General features: G+C 37.8%; 2 protein-coding genes across 6 annotated transcripts in view; one reads left to right on the plus strand and one right to left on the minus strand.

Annotated features, from left to right (window-relative positions):
- Bmp2k (BMP2 inducible kinase) overlaps positions 1 to 5,629 on the plus strand; it is a 120,177-nt gene extending 114,548 nt beyond the window's left edge. Inside the window, exon 17 of the mRNA XM_013516102.1 lies at positions 1 to 5,629. Within this exon, the coding sequence (XP_013371556.1) occupies positions 1 to 1,424 (1,424 nt within the window). The 3' untranslated portion in view covers positions 1,425 to 5,629.
- Positions 1,367 to 15,548, minus strand: part of Paqr3 (progestin and adipoQ receptor family member III) — a 26,933-nt gene continuing 12,751 nt past the window's right edge. The window contains exons 5-8 of one of the 5 annotated variants that reach the window (XR_261551.2): positions 14,638 to 14,728; positions 9,507 to 9,655; positions 6,889 to 7,008; positions 1,367 to 1,454 (exon numbers count right to left, since the gene is read on the minus strand). Coding sequence is in view for 4 of the 5 variants with exons in the window: in XM_005388212.2 (XP_005388269.1) it covers positions 9,513 to 9,655; positions 14,638 to 14,728 (234 nt within the window). In the remaining variant the exon portion in view is untranslated. Of the gene's footprint in view, positions 1,455 to 6,888; positions 7,009 to 7,064; positions 9,656 to 14,637; positions 14,729 to 15,548 lie in introns of those variants that run through there. The other 4 variants (XM_005388212.2, XM_005388213.2, XM_005388211.2 and 1 more) reach the window with 4 other exon arrangements.

The following is a 15,548-nucleotide window of genomic DNA, read 5'->3' on the forward strand; positions in this document are numbered from 1 at the left end:
GTTCTCCTGAAAAGAAAGTTGAACATTCATCCACAAAGCCCGAAGTGAATACTGCGCACCCTATCAGGAATGGTAAAGCAAGTCCAGTATCTAAAGATCAGCAGATTGGAAAGAAAATTTCTGAGAATTCTTCAGTACAGGGTCAAATGCGAAAGGGGAATGATGACTCTGAAAGTGATTTTGAATCAGACCCCCCTTCTCCTAAAAGCAGTGAAGAGGAAGAGCAAGAGGATGAAGAAATTCAGGGAGAACAAGATTTTAATGATGATGATACTGAACCGGAGAATCTGGGTCATAGGCCTCTCCTCATGGATTCAGAAGATGAGGAAGAAGAAAAACATAGCTCTGATTCTGAATATGAGCAGGCTAAAACTAAGTACGGTGACATGAACGCTGTCTACAGAGACACACTTGGCAGTGGACCAGTCCAAGACCCTCACACAGCACTATTCACTCCAGTTCATTTTCCTGCTGATGCTGGGGTGGACACTCCCAGACAGGAGTTTGATGTATTTGGCGCTGTCCCTTTCTTTGCAGTTCGCACTCAACAGTCCCAGCAAGGAGAGAATGAAAACCTCTCTCAACAGACGTTTCCTACCCTGGGACTAGAGCAAGAGGAGTTTGATGTATTCACAAAGGCGCCCTTTAGCAAGAAGGTGAATATACAGGATTGCCCTGTAGCAGGGCCCGAGGCACATTCTCTACCTGCTTGTCGGAAAAGTGTAGATATATTTGGCTCCACTCCCTTTCAGCCCTTTCCCACATCGGCAAGTAAAAGTGAAAGCAAAGAGGACCTTTTTGGGCTTGTGCCCTTTGAGGAAATAACTGGGAGTCAGCAGCAAAAAGTCAAACAGCGCAGCCTACAGAAACTGTCCTCTCGCCAAAGGCGCACAAAACAGGATATGTCCAAAAGTAACGGGAAGCGGCATCACGGCACGCCAACTAGCACAAAGAAGACTCTGAAGCCTGCCTACCGCACCCCAGAGAGGGCTCGCAGGCACAAGAAAGTGGGCCGCCGAGACTCTCAAAGCAGCAATGAATTTCTAACCATCTCAGACTCCAAGGAGAATATTAGCATGTCCCTGACTGATGGGAAAGACAGAGGCAATGTCCTACAATCCGAGGAGAGTCTGCTGGACCCCTTCGGTGCCAAGCCCTTCCATCCTGCAGACCTGCCGTGGCACCAGTCACATCAAAGCCTGAGCGATATCTGTGCTGATCACAATACCGTCCTGCCTGGGCGGCCAAGACAGAACTCACTGCATGGGTCATTCCACAGTGCAGACGCGTTGAAAATGGACGACTTTGGTGCCGTGCCCTTTACAGAACTTGTGGTGCACAGCATCACGCCACATCAGTCCCAACAGTCCCAACCGGCTGAATTAGACCCCTTTGGTGCTGCTCCATTTCCTTCTAAACAGTAGATACTTCTGATGGATTCTTGGCATTAACTCCTGTTTCAAAAGAGTATGAATAGTTTTATGAATTTTAAAGAAAATTTATTTGTATAGCTCTTTATATCATTCATTCTTACAACACATAGGTGATTTTTAAATAAACCAAATAGAAAAAGGAAGTCTCCCTACAGGGTAGTAACTGGATGCTTCTTCCAAGCAGGAGAAAAAGCTGAATTCTGAATTGAAAGCTCTCACAGTGGGTTTCTGGTGCTGACACTGGGACACAGAAACGCAAGGGGGCACTTGCAGTAAAAGCTCATGGCACCTTTTCGGGTGTGCAGTCACTGAAAAGGGACAGGAAAGCTGTATCGTCCATCTTGGTATTAAGAGTATCACTTACTGCATATCCAGGTTCATTCCAGATCCAGCATTTAAAACTAGGCTGATTTGTACATACGTTACATTTGTGAGTTTTCACACAGTCAAAAATCTAACTCATAAACAACTAGGAAGATGCTGTTTGGACAGTGTAGGCATCAGTTCATAACACCTTTCTCTACAAAGCAGAGCCAGAAGTAACTATTGTGCCTAAAACGCTGTTGCATTTTAAAAACAAGTGCCATTAATATGGAATATCTAATGATAATTATGTGAAACAATGTATATGTTAATTAGCTTAATTTTGCCCTTCTACAATGTATACATATTTTAAAATACGTTGTACATGATATATAGTTTTGTCAATTAAGAAATTAATTTAAAAATAGGGAATATCTAATAGAAGCCTAGAACAAAAATGTAGAGAGAAATATCTGGCATTTCAAAAAAATGACATAGAAGAGTGAAAAACATTCAGTACTTTACAAATATTTTGTATTTCTGTTTAATTGGCTTCTTGCCAAAACCTTTTATTATCATGTTCCTAGTAAAGCAGATTATTGAAAAAAAAAAAACCCTAAGAGTGATGAAAAAGGGTACATGGAAATTTTCAAAACAAAATATAGTTGAAACCCTGAATTTTTAAGATGTTTACACTGTCACATCACATTGTTTTCAATAATGTGCTTTATTAAATTACCACCTTCATCAAATTTTCCCCAAGTCATGAGCAACAATTAGCTTCATTAGGTTTTGAGGGTGGGTAGTTTTAATGAAGTACACAGAGCAGACACCCATGAAGCCTTACAGGCAGGACTGCTTCCTGCTATGATACCTCTGCCCTGGCACCAGACCTGAAAACGGAGTAAAGCACGAGAGGGCGAGGGCTAGCATCTTGATTCTGCTAGCCAGTTGTCTTCACTGAAAAGAACCCAGCTACTACATGGCCTTTCTTTTTTTAAACACCACAAATCCTAATTAGAAACGAGATTTTATAGAAATTTAATGATAGTAATTACGTACATAGATTAATGTGAACACAGTATCTAAGCTTCCAGTGTGTCTATGTTAAGTTACAATTAACTGTCTTTCACTATCAGCTTAACATTTGGAAGTTTCTAGAACTGTTAAAGCTATTTACAAATAGGGGTGGAAACTTTTCAACCCATATTCTCACCTTGACTGCTATATTTTGAATTAGTTCTCTGTACCCAATTAAAGTGTATTTTATGAGTAATCTTAGTAGAATCTCTTAATTATAATATCTCATTAGGATAAGTTATTTGTCAGGTTTCAGTTCTAAACCTTGAAGGAAGCAAAATATATGTAAGTAAACCATACGTTCACTTTTGGTTGCTTCCTTTTCTTCCCTGTAACTCAAAAGTTTGTGGGTGGGGAAGAAATCTGTGAATCACAATGCAACAGAGGCTGACCAAGCAGTACATTAAGACTCACAATTGTGCTTTTAGAGCTGGAATGCACCAGTTGTCCTTGTGCCAAAGGCAAATACTACATTTGCACCTTTTTTTTCCTCCCTGATTCTCAGGTTAATACTGCTAATGCGAATGTTCAAGTAGATGTTCTTTAAAAACAGAGTCAAGTGATACTTTCTTTTAAAAGTGTAGAGTAAATTCATGAACTATAGTAGGTTTGTATCAAACAGATTTTTAAAATGGAAACCTGTTGGTTAATATGTACACAATATGCTTGACTATTACAATCCTTGGTCTCTGCTAGACCTCAATCAAGTTCATCATTTAAAAGGGTAGCAGATGAACTGATGTGGTCACCTTAGATAAAAAAAGACCTAGTTGTACTTGCTTTTGAATACACTGAATAATTTTAAATAATCCAGACGTCAATACATTTAGACCTTTTGATTTATAGTGTTGGATAAATTCTAAGGAAACAACTCTGCCACAGTTTAAAATATTTACCTTTTTGTTTTCTATAGCATATCCTGATTTTCCTCTTTTGAGATTGTTGCTTAGAGGAAAGATCTAGGATTGTTCAATGGGATAGAAATGGGAAAATTGTTTTGAGGCATTTCCCTAAAGAGCAAAGATTTATACTTTCCATTTTCACCTGTCACCTCCCCCACTATGGTCGAAGTGTCACAGCTGATGGCCTAGGGCATTTCCTTGTGACAGTTAAGCTCCCTAAACACGTGAAAGCATTTAACTTAGTACCTGGCACACTGCACTCAGCGGAAGTTTGGCTCTGTTACGGGAGGGATTTTTTCCTGTTTGGGTGTGCCCTGTGCCCTATGGATGCTCTGTTGTCCTAACTCTACACCTGCTATACTTGAACACCACCAAGGGAAGTGACATGAAGCTAGCAAAAATCTGAGGCCAAAGTTGTTTCCTAACAGCTTTAACAGCTGACTTGCTTGATTCTGAATCATCTTTTAGAGAGGACCATTTGCTTAACTATCCTAATACACCTCAATAAAATATTAGTATTAAAAAGATCAGCTTTATGCACTGAGGACATGATGCACTAAGACATAAAAATTGGACATAAAACTAGGTGGGGGAGGAAATGTTGCAGGTTGGATGAAAGTCTAACAGATTAGCATGTTAAGAATTGCAACCCTCCATCTCTGGTTATGTGTGTATGGGGCATAGTTAGCACATCATTGGACTTGCAGATAGATGTAGCTTTGGATGACCCTGTGTATTGTTTGTTAGCAGTGACAGACTGTTCTCGTCATGCTGGTAGAAGAGACGAAGGTGGAGCCCACTCTTCCATGCTGGTGTTCATCAGGCAAAGCAATTCTCTCACTACTCAGCTACTCTGCTAAGGTTTTGTTTTTAGGTTTTGGTACTTCACATAAGCACTGTTAGAAGGTACAAGTGTATTAATATCACTAGTTCTAAAGAGTTTGGGTACATTTGTTTTGATATATGTAGAATGTAAGTTTTTTTTTCTTTTTGGCAAAACTACTCTTACCATTTTAGGTCCAGTTACTGAGTTGACAGTCTACTGTGAGAATGAGATGACATATCTACTGTGAGAATAACATAAATGATAGTTTATTTGAAAACTTTTATACTCAGTGGTGTTTTATATATTAAGTTTAAAAACACACACACACACACACACACACACACACACATCACATTGCTCTCCTGTAGAGTTAATGTGAATTTTTAAAAAATGGAATTGCAACTACAATCATATCTAAAAGAGCGTTCACTCATAGTGAGGGTTTACAAAAGCCACTAAAAGAAGAAAGTAAATGATGAAAATGCATAGGGTCATCATTTTGGGGTTAATTTTATTTTAAAATTTTTAGTGCTACTTTTGAAAGAATTGTTTTTACTGTTCTCTTTTTGTGATTGAGAAGTCATCTAATAGCAATATAGAAGCCACCTTTTAATTGCTGGCAAACAGCTTTAAGTGCACTTTCTTTGATTATACTTCCATTTTTTTGTTAAACTTGAATTTCTGAAGCCTTTTATGTACCACTAAGCAAATAATTTTACCTTCAAATAAATCTGATTTACATCTTTATTATATTTCTAATTGTTGTAAAATGTACTTGTTAAAGTATCTTTAGTCTTAAAACATAGCTGGGAAACTGAAGAGATACAATCAGTTGCTTTTCCCCCAAATCTAATTAAGCACTAATTTTATTACTTTATCATCTTTACATTGCTTATTCTTCAATGCTGTCCCTGATTCACTTTGTTTTGTTTGAAATTTAAAGTTATTTTCTTACTGTATTTATCATACTTGTTTTAATAATCTGCTTTCTTTAAATGCAATAAATCCCCAATGGATTGCCTATTCTTTATAATCAGTGACTTTGGAGTTTTTCATTATTTGTCTTATTAAAGTTTTGATATAAACTTCTGTTCAGTTCTTTCATTCATACTATGCACATTAAGGGTGTGGCTGCTAATGGAATGCAAAATAAGACTGGATCCCTGTTCTTAAGGAGCTTATAGTTGAGGATTCAAATAAGAAAACACATTTTGTCCTGGAATTTTTGCAGTCAGAATAATTAGCACAATTATTTTAGTCTCAACTGTTCCTGATACAGTGATAATAGCAAGGCAAAAAGATTGAAGTGCCTTTTAAATAACTCACTTGGCAGAGTTTTTGTATTATTTGTACTTTAATTTTAAAACTCCTAGAAGATTGTCAACATATACAACTGTTAAAAATGTTTTGGTTACATAAGTGCCTGACTGTTTACGGGATGGATAGATGGAGTGTGGTGTCAAGCTGCCTTACCATCTTACAATGTCTTATTCCACAAACTGGAGGGAGTCCAGATTAGTGGCCTGTGACAGTTTTTCAACCAAAAGAAAGATTCATCTTATCTGTTATGAATGAATGACCTTTTTCTTTTTTGTAGTAGTAACATTTATCTAAAGTTATATGAAAAATATGGGCTTTGTATCTTTTTAATGAATAACACAAAGCAGCAAAATGTGAAATGATTAGAAAAGTTACATAACAATTTGTAATGCATCACTGTTCAAATTCAGTTAAATACTTTCGACAAAATTATGCTGAATTTGTTTTCGGTAATTCCTTTTTAAGGAAATCCAACTAAAGCACTGCATGTAGCATGTAGTTAGTACTCTCATTTTTAAAGCATGAGCTTTGCAATTTTATTTGTTGCATATTTTAAAAAGTTCAGCTGGCTGGCACAAATGAGCTTACATGATACTAGGTAGTAGAGCAGTTCAAGGCCTTAGTGGCTGTTCAGTTTTGCTATTGAAGATACAGAGACTCTTCACAAAAGGGCCTCCTGCTAATTCTCCCTTTAGGAAAAAAATATCTTTTAAAGGTAATTTAGCCCTGAATCATTACTCCATTACAGGTGTGGTACAAAACTGAAATGGACCTCAGCACTCGACAGCATCTACACCACTTTTCAATGTAAACATAGTGACTGTGATAATGAGTATGGGAGGCACTTCTGCTCCTCTGCTAACAACTAAGCCAATTTCTTCCCACTCTTTGGCAGGGGCAGAACTACTAGGAATGCCTTGGGCTGGGTACAGACCCAGTCAGCACAGCAGCTGACAGGAGTCCAGGAGTGCAGGCTTTGCCTCTTGACATTTAATACAGGGCAAAGTACATCTCTAGTAGGTACCTGCCAAATGGAGAGTTGTACACCTTTCTGCCAGTCAATCACAATCTTCCAATCAGTTACTCTGTCCAGGAGGGATGGCACAAGATGTGACTGATAGTGCCTGATTCTTCATTCCTGATTCTAAAATACGATTTTAAAGCTGTTATATACTACAAAGAATGACAAGCAGCACTTAATATATTTAGTAAACTCAGTTTATTTACATAGTATCTTATCATGCAGCTTATTGAATTGCACTTAGTGTTATAAAAAGACAAGCACTATCTTGCTATTTGAAAATGGCTTTATACCTAGAAAGAACTATTGTTTAAAGAGTTAACTATAACCCTATAAATCGCTATGATTTAAAACAGCCATAGATAATTTTAAAATGTAAAGTCTGTAAAGACCTTTTGTTTACACATAGGTACAATTAAAACTAGTCTCTTTTAGTACTGTAGCTGGATAGTATACTTTTAAGTCTTACTTTAATAAGTTGATAAAAACAAAAATAAATTACATTATTACAAAGTCAGATTTGTAGGCAAGTTCAAATATTCTTTTATGTTAATAATGTCTTAAAAATTTTACCAGTAGTGTTGTGCACACAGTAGGTGATAGATAAATGCTGACATACAGAAGTGCTTATAGTTGAGGGCAATCCACATTCATTCCTTTATAATACATCACTGTGACAATAAAAATGAAATATAGCTTTTTTGTAGTATTTAACATTTTCACAAAACATTGAAATGTTTATGTAGATAATTCTGCCTACAGTTAGACCTGTATGCCTTCCTTTTAAATTCAGGAATTTTAAAAATTGAAACAAAATTCAAGACTGTTTTTTCTTTTCATTTTGAGAAGATTTTAAAATAAAAATGGTCCCAAACCTGAAGTAATTGAACTTCCCCCTCATTTTTAACTTGGTATATTAACTGTGTACTTAGTGTATTTTGTTTGGCCAAAATGGCAAAACATCTATTTAAAAGCAATGTCATGTAAGCCAATAAAGGGTGTTTTAGGAAAATATGTCCTACTGTCACACCACAATGTTCTAAAACATACTAATCAAATTTGTGGCCTTATGAGGTACAGTAGCCATTTTCAAAGTAACATTCCATGATCACAAAGGATACGCCAGAGTGAACCCTTACTTAACCTAATAGGGAGGTTATTTTCTAACAGCCTCCACGAAATACCAGTATGGGGAGTTTATATTCCCAAAACACTATAGTAGAAAGAAACAGTTTACATATGCATAAACTGAGGCACATTAAAGTTACTTTCCTAATACTGGATGTACAAAAAAGGCATTTTTGGAGTAAGCTTCAACATCCATCAGCATTTCTTCTGATGTTCAGTTAATGCTACTGTTCAGAAAATATAACAGCAAACAGAACAGCTTGTCAACTGGTTAAGAAACTTTGGTATAATCCAATAAACAACATAAGGTTTATGCATGTCTGCTTTATGGGATTTAATTTATGCATATGAAAAACCAAAGAACATTTTACTCTGTACGATAGGGCAGCAATGTTTTTAAAGTATAAACAATAAAGAGCAAGTTTAATGCTTTGGGTCCAAATTTTAGATAGTGTTTATGAATACTCTCTAGTTAACAACGTGATGGGAATGCATTCATAAACAGAAAACTAGAGCATCGGTGAATAATCCCATCAAATGGGGCATTTGCATGAATTTTTTCTAAGGCTTAAGGTTCACTTCAGGGTCAAGTCAGGGCCATCTAGACCCCATGGCCTTAAGAGTAGCACCCATATAGCTGGAAATCCTCGTCATCATGAAATACAGAATTGATTCAGAAAGGTGAAAGCTCTTCTGGAATTCTACATCAAAATCTTACGCAATCCACTCTCAAGAACTCAATTATTACATGGAATCAAATAATATTTAGAACTAAAAGGCTTAGGTGGCTAATGATTTGGTTAATAAATCACAGAATTTGTCAGTTATGTCCTTCTATTTTAATGTGACTATGATCAGATAAATAACAATGAGTATTTTTTGCCTTTTCTCAACACCTCTCTCAAAGCAGAAGTTTAAAGCTTTTGTTCTGATAAACTAAAATATCCAGTATTTGTCAGGAGAGCAGAACCTATGGCTAAAGGAATTAAAATCTTAAGTGCCAGTTTCTCACAAAATGTGTAAAGGCTGTGATTATAAAACCACTATCTTAGCGTGTACTAAGCACAGGCTGTAATAACGTTCACCTTGATTAGGCACTTAAATTTGATTATTTAATGAAAATACCTTCTATTAAAGCAATCAGACAGGTAACTCCATTTCCAATGCAGATGAGCCCTCCCTAAGAAAATTAAGCTGGTGTTTAGTAAAATAATCCTGTTACTATGCTAGTTTCACATTCACTGTTGCTATTCAGATATTCTTATGATTGCCAACTAATCTTCACTTTCTGTACAAGCAGCAAATTAGTAGTTTTCAGGGTCTGTAAAGCAGTTATTACTACAGATCTCCAAGTATATTTTTCCATTTTTATAAAGCAGTATTCATGATACATTAAACAACAGGAAAAAGCAAAAACTAATGGGAACCTTAGAAATAGTGGGGTATGTAACTCCCCATTACATATTGCTACTCAATTCATCAGGCGGCCATACCTGAACTCACAAGCGTGAGACATAGTCAGGACAAGGCTTGCTATGTCTGTACTGCATGACATACACTGTTGACTGATGCCACCAATATAACATCACTACTGCAAGGATGTGCCATATTTGGTGGCTTGATCCGAGGTAGTTTAGTTGTCCTGTAAGGGAAAGCAGAAAGAAATTAATACTGATTGCACTATCCTGCTATTAAAAGAAAACACTTCGGTCTTGGGAATATGGTTTAGCAGTAAAAACAAAACAAAGAAACCAACCAAAAAACCGTGGGAGTTTTAGTTCCTAAAGACTAACTGGAAATTCAGACCCAGATGTTTAAAAAATATGAACTCATTTGAGCCTAATTTTAAGGTTTTATTCATTAAATACAGAGGTGGATTTTAGGAATGCTATTACCAATATGTGTTTAAAATCTAACTTGCTTAATTTTGGGAATTTCACCTTGTGCCTCCCATGTCTCTTATCAGGTGGAATGGAAAAAAATTACTACATGAAGGCAAAAGAAACTAGTGTTATAAATCAGGGAGTGACTTAGTCTCAATCTGTGAGCACATGCACTGTTGTGTTTAGATATGAATCCGGCAGGAATACTTTTCATTTTATGCTGATATACAAGGATAAAAAGCTCACATTTGAATCTTAGGCCTTCTAATAGAATAAACTGCAAAATTCTGTAATTAGCAATAGGCTACTTAAGATTAAGAGAATAATTTAATTTCTCTTTGTAGTTGTTAAATTTCAAGGAGATCAGATAATTAACATGTTGGAAGCATCTTTATTTTTCTTAGTAAATAACAAAATACAGAGCTACAACAACGTATGTGTAAACTTTTCTTCTTTTTCTTGTTCTTGGTACTTCTATTTTCTTACCAACAATAATATAGATCTTATTTTTTATTTTAGTTTTTCTTTTTGAGACAGGGTCTTGCCATGCAGTTTAGGGTGGCCTTGAGCTCACTTTGTAGCCCAGGCCAGTCTTGAACTCACAGGATCCTCCTGCTTTAGCCTCCCAAGTGCTGGGATTATAGGCACACATCACCACGTCTGGCTGCAACATAGATTTTAAAGTTAAATCCTTATGGATTCTTAGCTTTCTTTTTTTGGAGATGGGTGCATGGTCTCCTTTGACTCCTAGTGAAAACTACACAGCCATTTTTAGAAACAAAACAAGAGGATTACAAAGAAAACCGATTGTCTTATAATACAAGTATGAGAGACGCATTCAATTCTATTCATGTACACTGTGGAGACCCTTCGGCCCATCAAACAGCACTGTTGTGTTTTATTTTAAAAGATTTTACATGAGCTGGATTTATGTTCCTAGGTTTAAATCTTTTAATTTTCCAGTACTCACTGTCTGCATGGCCCACACTTCTCTCATACACGGGAGAAGGCACCTACCCTTGAACATGTGAGACTATCACTTTCAGCTGGAAAGACTGCAGTTGTTATGGTCTCTACATCTGACAGTTCTCAGGTGCCTGCACTCAGCCCCACAGCCACATGGAGCACAATTCATGGCAAGCTCATCCTGGGGGAAAGCTAGGTTATGTAACATCTGAACTTGTATAGGTGTCCTATAATACCCAATTCTTAGCCTTTCATTTCAACATTTTAAGGCCTAACAACACATTTTAAGGCCTAAAAACACTATGGCCATATGACACAGTATATTTTGAGGTTCAATTTTCTACTTCTTGGGATGAGTCAGAATTTTTAAAAGAATTGCTAATAAAGTGATACAAAAATGTATCTTCCTAGAATTGCTTTCTGAGGAAAACTCTGGTCCTGCTTGGGGAATGAGTGCTCTTTAATACAAGGACATGTCCTAGTTATGTTCCTGAATTCTAATGTTTACACACTCAGGGTCTGCATTCCCATTCTTAAAGCTCAGTGGTAAAAATCTAAGCACAGAGGAATGCCTGAGGACCCATTCTCCTTTCCCTACATGCAATGAGTAGCACGACCCCATAGCTAATTCCTTGCACAAGTGCCTCATGACCTGGGAAACAGAAGGGACAAGTTTGCTTTTGTATTTAAACTGCTCCCTTTAAGTCTTGCAAATTGAAAAATCACTTTTTCTGTACTCAGATGTTAGTCTTGCGTCAAAGATAAAGCTTTCCTGGATCTGCATCCTTTTGCCCCTTACTAAGCTACATTTTACATTTATGAAATCAAATTGAAGGACATCAATCTAACATTGCCAACACTGAATATTCACTATCTGCTAGGAACTTATACTATTTTACGTACATTTTTCCATTTAATCTTCACTATACATCTAGGAAAGAAGGTATCATGTCCATGTTTCAGACGAGGAATGTTACAATTTATACTTAGATGTCCCCATAAAGTTGTACGCACTCATAGGTGGTGCTTCTGAAATGTGACTGGGTCATGGGGGCTTAAAGTTGACTTGATGTAGGAGGCGGGGTCTGACTGGAGGAGGTGGATGGATGGATGGGCGTGTGGCCTAGAAGGGTATGCAGCCTCCTTCAGCTCCTCCTTCATTCTCCCTGCTCTCTGTGTGCCAAGAGGTGAGCAACTTTCCTCTGCCCAGGCCTGTTCACACTGCTCTACCTGGAGCCAGCTGGACCATACAAGGACTGAAATTTCTAAACATGAACCAAAATAAACCTCTTCTCCTTTAAGTTGCCAGTGCCAGGTATTTTGGCCCAGCAATGATGAAATTGACTAAGACATCATAGCTGGGAGCCGAGAGTTTAAGTAGTCTATTTGTGCAGCTTACTGCAGAATCTAAGCAGACTGGCTCTGGACCTACCATGTCAGAAGCAGCAAGTTTATGTTTTGTAGAAAGAATGCTGTTCACTGTACACTGTGTCTTCTTTATTATTCTCCATCAGAAATTTTTTTTCTCTGTATTGAAGGACAGAGAAACCCATCCTCCTGAGTTACTAACTTGTGAGTATCTTGGGAATGTGAGGACTCAACAATTTTTCTTGGCTCTAGGGCCAGGAAGCAAAAGTAAAATTACAGGTAAGGAGGATGTCTTAGTTATTTTTCACTTTGCTGAGGCCAAATACCTGACACCCAAAGTTAAAGGAGAAGAGATTTATTTAGCTCACAGTTTATAGGGGTTTCAGTCCATAATCAGCTGGTTCCAAGGCAGGGTGACTTGGCAGACAGCATTGTAGAGGAGATCAGTTCATGCTGGGCAGAGGTGGCAAAGCAATAAGGAATGACCATGGTTCTATCTCTTATATCTTATCCAGACTACTTAGGGTAGGTAGCACTCATACCCTTAATCCTAGTGCCCTTGATCTTAGCTTTGCACTGTGAATCAATTACAGGATCACATAGTCTACATCCAGCCAATTCAAAACAGCCCCAACTATGACTAGTCACATGAGGCTTTGGGGGCACATCTAGCACAAGTCATAACATTACACTCCTGGATCCCCAAACACTCATGCACGTCCTTTTATGTACAAGGAATTTAGTACATCCAGGAGTTGCCAAAGTTCTAAAAACTGCAGCACTGCTGAAAAGTCCACGTCCAAAGTCTCCTCTGAGATTTAAGGCAAACATTTAGCTATAAGCCCTTGTACAAATGAAAAGGAAGTTAAACACTTCCAACATTCAATGGCACAAGATAGACATTACCATGCCAAAAGGTACAAACAGGGTGTTAGCAGAGAATGGGAACAAACCAAGACCAAAATCCAACAGAGAAAACATTAAACCCCATAGTTCCATGTCCAGCATCACTGGGAATCTATGGCAAGTTGTGAATTCCAAAGGGCTTAGATGGCTCTGTACCTACTGCAAGCTTTTGCTGGTGGTACTCTCCTAGCTTCTTTGGCTGGCTTTGCTCACTCCTTGCAGCTTTCCTTGGATGAGCCTCTCCTTGGGTTCTGCAACCTTCTGCAGTCTTCATGCACTTCTGGCTTCACACTCACAGCTTCACACACTGCCCTCTCAGGGCATACTACCTGGCCTTCTTCTGAAATCTGGGTGGAAGCTTTCCTGACCCTACAACTCTTGCACTCTGCACACACCTAAAACCAGCACCATGTGGATGATGCCAGTGTCTGCAGCCAGCTGGAGCAGTGGCCAGGCTTCCTTCTCTTTTGGCTATAGGGGTTGAGTGCTGGGATCACTGAGTACTCTGAACCCAATCCAGAGTAACAACTTCCTTAGGCTGTTGCCATTCTGGAACATGGTGCTTTGGGGCTCTCTTCTCAAAACAAAGTCTTTCACTTTTGCAATTTTGAGGTTGCAAAGGGTGGAGTCCTGCTGCTTCATATGATGCCCTCAGGCTATCTTTTCTATTCTCCTGTTCCTTCTCAGCAATCAAGATCTTGTCTGCTCTATCTTGGCAGTCCATATTTTTATTAGAGTTTCCTTTTGGCAAACTCACATGTTTTAAAGTATTCCTCTGGGCTCTTTGCTCTTGATTCTCAACATAAATCTGGCTAAAAGCCCCCACCAGTAGCCATGCCACCATCTCAACATTAGACTGCCTTGAAATTTTTTCTGTCAGTTTAATTAGTCCCCACTCTTAATCCTAGTTTCAGGTGAAGTCTTTGGACATGAGCAAAATGCAGACAAACTTTCTCCCAAGGTGTAACTAAAACACATTGTCTGGAAGAACCTCCTGAGTTTGGTCTTTACCAGCAGCATTTCAATTAGCATTTGGGTCTTCTAAGCTCTGACCAGAATCTCCCAAGTACAGCCTGAGGTATTCCAGCTCTACTTTTTCAGCTGGCATCTCCAAATCTTTTCTAACTCTTCCTTTCCCATAAGGCAGATTCAAAGACTCCTAAACCACATGGTCAGGTACAGTAACACCAATGACCCCACTTCTCTGGTACAAAAATTCTGCACGAGGCTTTGGGAGGATATCTAAACACGAGCCATAACAGGGGGAACTACTATTTTATGATACCATTTCTCTCCTACTGAACTCAACTCACTGAGAGAATGATAGGAAAAGTTTGTGAAAGCCCTTCAAAAACTTAAGTTTTGGTTAATACTTGGGAATAGAAGGATTATTCTATAATCAAATATATTTTTAAAAAATGTAAATTTTGATTCTCTGAAGCATTTACTTCAAGCATACATTCTGAAATAAAATTACAAAACCACTATAAGAGATACCCACCTGGAAAGTACCGTTCTGGAACTTTGGAAATGTAGAATAGGAAAGCAAGAAGAGCAATCACATACATCACAATTACACGGGATGCAAAGTCCTAAAAAGCAAAACATATTATATGTACATATATATATTTTTTTTTCAACAGATTTTCCTACTGATACTGAATTCTCAATTTATTATAATGGTAGAGTTAAAAAGTTAAATCTTAACTATTTTATGGATAGAATTCAGTAACACAAGCTTTGCTTCCTTTCTTAAGAATGGAGCACAGTAAATGCCTTAAGGTTAGGTTACTAAAGGAACTAGAGTTTTAGCATTATAGAGGGTCCTAAAGCTGTCCAACTCCTCCACAGTGCAGGAATATGGTAGAATGCATATGGGAACAGTTACTAGTGATGCATAGAGATTAAACACCAAGGACTATGGCTGGAAGAAACCTACACTTTTCTGCCCAAGACAGAAATTGTTTCCAGTCCAACAGGTAAATGATCTTCCTGAGCACCACTACATGCAGCTTTGCAACTCCCTGTGGATGCTCTGCTGGAAAAGCTTTACTAGGTCCTGAGAAAATCAGCCAGCTATAACTTAAATGTCCTGTTTTTCATTCTGGTTAAAAACCTCATTTACCAAGAATTCATCTCAGAAATAAAAACAGGGCTGGGGATATAGCTCAGCAGCACAACGCCTGCCTGGCAAGCCTGAGGTCATGAGTTTGATTCCCAGTACCAAAATAAATAAATGAATAAATAAAAACAAATTATTTCTCTTTCCTCTTCAAATACATGAGGATTTTCACGGCTCTCCTTAAACCCTCTATTCCTAAGGTCAATCAACCTCAGATTTCTCAAACATTCTAGAACAGTGGTGGTGACACCATGGCACGTGTATTTTTAATATAAAAAATGCTAATGTAT

Source organism: Chinchilla lanigera, unplaced genomic scaffold (assembly GCF_000276665.1).
Source record: "Chinchilla lanigera isolate Chin_1 unplaced genomic scaffold, ChiLan1.0 scaffold00032, whole genome shotgun sequence".
NCBI lineage: Eukaryota > Metazoa > Chordata > Mammalia > Rodentia > Chinchillidae > Chinchilla > Chinchilla lanigera.